General features: G+C 45.1%; 1 protein-coding gene across 4 annotated transcripts; it reads left to right on the forward strand.

Moving 5' to 3' along the window:
- The first annotated feature begins 822 nt into the window (after positions 1-822).
- On the forward strand, positions 823-5,654 carry tmem74b (transmembrane protein 74B). Of its 4 annotated transcripts, none has more exons than XM_074675535.1 (4): positions 823-958; positions 1,999-2,088; positions 3,853-4,121; positions 4,206-5,654. In XM_074675535.1, exons 3-4 carry the CDS (start codon positions 3,909-3,911, stop codon positions 4,839-4,841), a joined length of 849 nt encoding a protein of 282 aa, XP_074531636.1. In that variant the 5' UTR covers positions 823-958; positions 1,999-2,088; positions 3,853-3,908; the 3' UTR covers positions 4,842-5,654. The 4 variants fall into 4 exon arrangements, with proteins under 4 accessions (XP_074531636.1, XP_074531644.1, XP_074531653.1 ...); XM_074675543.1 differs by having other exon boundaries at positions 828-958; positions 2,026-2,088; XM_074675552.1 differs by having other exon boundaries at positions 841-958; positions 2,023-2,088.
- The last annotated feature ends 449 nt before the right edge of the window (positions 5,655-6,103 follow it).

Here is a 6,103-nt window from a genome sequence, read left to right on the forward strand (position 1 = left end):
GCAGAGAGACGTGAGGAAGAGGAGCGTCAGCTGGGACTATTTTTAGCAGCGGATTGATCTGAAACTGAATGATTTGAGTGTTTGAAGCAGAAGGACGGTGTGTGATCACTCTGAGAGATGTTTTCTAGTGCATGATTACAGGTGTGTGTGTGTGTTGTCGTGTCTTCTGGTCTTTAGAGTCTAATTTTTTTATTTTTTACGTCAGGATGTCATAAACATTAAACCACAGAGCAGATTCTCAGTGATGGAGATGAATCTGATCTTTGTATGATCACGGCATGATTTTATAAAACACACTCATGTCTGCTCCTGACATGTGTTGCCATAGTAACAGGAAGGGTTTCTCCGTAGAGATATTAATCCTGTTTTCATCTTAGAGACCTGAAGAAACGCAAAATATCTCAGTGTGAGAGGATTCAGCTCATCAGGAGAGGATTAAAGAGCTGGACCCTTCAAATCTGATCTTTCTCTGGACCCAGAGACCCGGTCTAGTTTAGTCTCATCTCTGAGATTCAAACCTCTTGTTTCAGCAGCTTTTTTGATGGATTACTGTTTTCTTCACTGATTAGGATAATATCTGTGTGTCTGATTTCACAATATTTTAGTAAATTTTCCTGAAAAACATGAAAAACAACCTCAGCTGAAGTCATATTTAAATATTTATTATTTTTTAATTTATATTTTTTTTACATATTTTATTAATAAAATTGTTGTTTTTTGTGTATTTTTGTATTTATTGGTGTTTTTTCCCCTCCGTCCTCTCCTCCCTTAGAGCCTCCATCAGCTCCATCACCTCCTCCCCTGACACCAGCAGGCTGCTAACTGCGCATGCGCACCCCATCACCACAGCCTCCCTCCCTCCTCTTCCCTCCCTCGCTTCTTCTTCTCCTCCAGCAGCAGCCTCCATCTCTCCGGATGTCCTCCTGACTCCTGCCCGGCTGTGAGGCTTCATTTCCCGGTAAGCTCCGTCCGTCTCTCCGGTCCCTCCGTGCTCCTCTGCTCGGTCACCCGCGGGCTATGGAAGCTGATCCGGGGATGTTTACCCGGGATTCAGCGGGGTGGTGGGGTGGATGCAGCATGCCGGGATCCTGAATCCTCCCCAGTGGTCCCCTCCTGAGAAATCGCGGCTTATTTTGCGTGAATTCAGCCGGAGTGACAGTCGGTGTGACCCGGGTTACCCTCCGCCCCGAGCCCGGCTTATCAGCCGCCAGCTCCGGGTAATGAAGAACATGTCAGACGGTGTGCTGCTTATCTGTCCGGCTGATATTATCTCGCGCTCTCTCGCACACACACACACACACACACACACACACACACACACACACACACACACACACACACACACACACACACACACACACACACACACACACACAGGATCGCCTTATGGTCCAGGTTTGGGCAGTTTTGCGCATCACAAGGTCACGGTTCTGGCAGCGGCAGACTCTCAGGCTCTAAGCCGACCAAAGCGCTTCATGCTCGGGTAAAATCTGTGTCAGTGGGCCGGAGCTCCCCGGAGGAAAAAAATGTGATGTTTGATGATAACTGACAGGAGCAAAGATCATATGTGGAGTTTTTAATCCAGCTGGTGTCTGATGATGATGATGATGATGATGATGATGATGATGATGATGATGATGATGATGATGATGGCCAGGGACAGGTCTATGATGAAGACTGCAGAGGGTTACAGGCTTTAATCATCCTGACTGAAACAAAATAACACTGATCTGAGTCTGCGCATGAGTAAAGATCACACCCAGAGCTGTGAGGTATTAACCTGTACTACCACACACACACACAGACAGACACACACAGACACACACACACACACACTGATGATGTGGTGAATGTATGCATTAAAACTGATTTATTAGCGCAGAGAGGAGATACACAGCATGCACACTGTCCTTTTTACATCCTCATGTCAGTGTGTGTGTGTGTGTGTGTGTGTGTGTGTGTGTGTGTGTGTGTGTGTGTGTGTGTGTGTGTATGTAGGATCTGACTGTAACTCTGGTTCAGCAGGTATGAATGACAGAGCTGACGGTGATGAGAGGAAAACTGGATGGAGATAAAGAAACAGCAGAGGTGAGTCTGTGTGTGTGTGTGTGTGTGTGTGTGTGTGTGTGTGTGTGTGTGTGTGTGTGTGTGTGTGTGTGTGTGTGTGTGTGTGTTAGCTGGATCAGATCATTTTCAGGTTAAAGCTCAAACTGTCACACCTTTACAAACAGATTCAGTGTCATTCAAAGCCTCAGTCTGCAGCAGAAGATCAGCTCTGAGAATCTGAACAAAGCAAAACTTCAACCATCGGATGGATGGATGGATGGATGGATGAATGGATGGATGGATGGATGGATGGATGGATGGATGGATGGATGGATGGATGGATGGATGGATGGATGGATGGATGGACTAACAAAGGGTTTAACAACTACATGGATGGATAGACAAATTGATGGATGGGTGGAGGAATGGAGGGATGAATGGATGGACGACTTAGTGATGGAAAGATGGATGGATAGATAAACAACTTGATAGGTCGATGTATGAATTGATGATGGATGGATTATTTGATTGATGGGATGATGGATGGATGTATAGATGAATGATTTAATGGACAGATGCATGGATTGATTGATGGATGGACAACTCGATGGACGGATGGAGAGATGAATTGATGAACAACTTGATAGATGGTTGGATAGATCAATGGATTACTTGATTGATGGGATGATGGATGGATGTATAGATAAATGATTTAATGGACAGATGGATGAATGGATTGATGGAGGGATGGATGGCTGGATGACGTGATGATGGAAAGATGGATTGATGAATAGCTGACATCATGGATGGTTGGATGGATGACTTGGTGGAGGGATGGATGGATGGATAGATACATCGATCGATAGATCTTTAAGTCGGTTTATGGATGTTTGGATGGATAGTTGGATGTGGAAACGTATGAAGTGGATGGATGGATGGACAGATGGATGGTTCGAGAGAGAGAGATGGATGGATGGACAACTTGATGAATGAATAGACGAAAAATCTTAGTTGATAGATTGTCAGATGGATGGATAGATGGACTGACGAAGGGATGAATGACTTGATAGATGGACGGATGGATAGATGAATGTATCAATGAATGTTTTGATGGACAGATGGATGGATTGATGAAGGGATGAATGGATGGACGACTTGGTAATAGAAAGATGGAAGGATGGATGGACAACTGGATAGACTAATTGATCTATAAGTGGGTGTATGGATGGACGGATGGATGGTTGGATGGATGGATGGTTCAAGAGATAGATGGTTCGAGAGATGGATGGATGGATAGACTGAAAGGTGGATTGATGGATTGATGAGTGGGTGTATAGTTGGATGGAAAGATGGTTGGATTGATGGATACATTAAAATTGGATGGATGGATAGATAGAGGGTTGGTTTGACGGATAGATGGATGGATGGACAACTTGACAGATGGATGGATGGATGGATGAATTGATGATGGATGGTATACTTGATTGATGGGTTGATGGATGGATGAATAGATGAATGATTTAATGAACAGATGGATGGATCGATGGATTGATAAGTGGGTGTATGGATGGAGAGATGGATGGATGGATGACTTGATAGGTGGATGGATGGATAAATTGGAGTTGGAGACATGTTTGTCCTCATTATGTTGAATTCGATCTGATTCATTGATCAACTCCATGGCTGCGGTCTGTAGAAGAGGAAGTGATGGTCGTGAGTCAGGAAGTGAGGGATGAACCACAGAGCGAACTGGTCTGTGGATTTATTGAGACCCCCTGGTCTCACCTCATGTCCTTCTGTTCCCAGCGGTGAGGCTGTCCGGAGGCGGGATCTTGGAGACATGTGCTGGCGAGCAGGCGTCCATGGAGCCGTCGTTTAACGCCGTAGAGCTCAGAGAGCTGCGGGGAGGAGGGAGGCAGGGCGTGTCCCCGACTCCGCCCCCGGCCTCCTGGACGTCGACCACAGCGGGCTGCTCCATCAGAGGGTTTGAAAACGCCTCCTACCAGCAGGATGAGGAGTTTGAGTACCAGCAGGGGGCGACAGGATGTCTACCTTCGACCTCAGCGAACAGCAAGGTAAGGAGGCGGAGTTAACGTCCAGACCAGAGTCTGTCCTAAGGAGGGGTTTCTAAAGTCCACTGTGTCTGTTCTTGGTCTCAGGTGGAGCAGCATCAGGAGCTCTCTCCGCGCTCGTACGATGAGGAGGACGGCGGCGGCGGTCAGGAGGACGGTCAGGACTTGACTGAGTTCCCCCCAGCGGACGATCACTCTGCGGACTACGGCTTCATCTTCGCCCTGGTGTTCCTGGTTAGCGGGATCGTCCTGGTGGTCATCGCCTACACCATCCCCCGGGAGGCCAAGGTGGACCCCAACTCGGTGTCGGCGCGTCAGATGGAGAAGCTGGAGATGTACTACGCCCAGCTGGGCTCTCACCTGGATAAGTGCATCATCGCCGGGCTGGGCCTGCTCACGCTGGGCGGGATGTTCCTCTCCGTGCTGCTCATGGTCTCCATCTGCAGGGGCGAGATGTACCGGCGCCGGGCCGCCTTCGTCCGGCCCAAGAGGACTTACGGCTCCATCAACCTGAGGATGAAGCAGCTGGCCACCGGGGAGGACGCAGGAGGAGGAGGTGAGGGCGGGGACGCGGGACAGGAGTGTCTGGTGGAACATTCAGAGGCCAGCAGGGACTCTAAACTGGGACCAGGAGCCAGCAGGGACCCTAAACCGGGACCAGGAGGGAGCGGACACCTTCCTCCTGCTCGGTCTCCTCTAAACGCTGCTCCTGGAGTCGTGTGACACACGTCTCTGCAGCTCCACCTGTCGGCAGGTGAGGCCTGTAGGCCTCTGTTTGGCTTCAGGAGGAGCACGTGTTGAGCACAGCGCCCCCTGCTGGATCAGCAGCTGGACAGTTATTCTGACCAATCATAAAGGATGTATGAGTGAGTTAAAGGAGGCTCGCTGCAGAGGAGGAGGAGGAGGAGGAGGAGGAGGTAAGGACACGTCAGAGAGAAAAGAGCACAGGATGAAGATGATGAAGATGATGTTATTTATCAAAGGTCAAAGGTCAGAGAGATTATCAATCAGAGTTTAAGAACTAAAGCACACTGAGCCCTGGAGGCCGATGGCTGCTGCAGAAACAGATCACACTTTATTTTAACTGGTCTGTGATGAGGAGAGGTCACAGGAGACGGTACCAACGCTCCAGAAATCACGCTTCAGCTGTTAGGGTGTTTTTAAACCTGAGCTCTGGTTTCACATACTTTGGGTCTGAAGGTCCAGAATCTTTCTGAGCGTGTGCAGTAGGTCTCTCCATGTAATGTTATACCTGATGGATCAGAGTGAATCCATAAAATAATCATGTTTCTGTCCCTGAAAGAAGCCGTTTTTCCCTCAGCTCACTTAGTTTAAAGACATTCAGGAGCCACAAAGTCTACTTTATCTTCAAAATTAAAACTATACAGTGTAAAGAATTGACAACATAGTCACAATCTAGTATCTTATAATCTAAACAATAAGTTTTTTTTATTTATGAAATAGTACATTTTTTCTTTTTCAGTTTAATTGAATTACAAAAATTAAAAAAATGAATGAATAAATTTGAAATATTTGCAAAATTCCAATAGAAAAACTTTTTAAAAATTAAATTCACTTTTAAAATATTTGAAAAAATTGAAAAAAAAAAAATCAATGTTATTGTAATTCCAAAATTAAAAAATTAAAAAATTAAAAAATAAATAACAATTTTGAATAACAACATTAAAAAAATGAAATTTTTGAAATATTAAAAAAAAAAAATCTAAAATTGTAACTTAAAAATTTGGAAAAAACTGTCAAAGCTTTGAAATTTCAAGAATTTGCTAAATTTCAAAAAAACAATTTACTTTTAAAAATTTAGAAAAATTCTAAAATCTTTGAATGCAAAAAATTTGCAAAATTTCAAAAACAATTAACTTAAAAAAATTGGGAAAAATCCTAAAGCTATGAAATTTTAAAAATTTGCAAATTTTCTTTTTAGGTGAAATTTCTCTTTGTTTTTATATTTTGGATGTAAACAGGGC

Source organism: Halichoeres trimaculatus, unplaced genomic scaffold, assembly GCF_033239565.1.
Source record: "Halichoeres trimaculatus isolate MK-OKI-2021-1 unplaced genomic scaffold, fHalTri1.1 fHalTri1_scaffold_1, whole genome shotgun sequence".
NCBI lineage: Eukaryota > Metazoa > Chordata > Actinopteri > Labriformes > Labridae > Halichoeres > Halichoeres trimaculatus.

Coding starts and splice junctions, on each gene's coding strand:
- tmem74b (XM_074675535.1), top strand. CDS start 3,909: ATGGAGCCGTCGTTTAACGCCGTAGAGCTCAGAGAGCTGCGGGGAGGA. Junction 4,122..4,205: donor CGACCTCAGCGAACAGCAAG/GTAAGGAGGCGG, acceptor TCTTGGTCTCAG/GTGGAGCAGCATCAGGAGCT.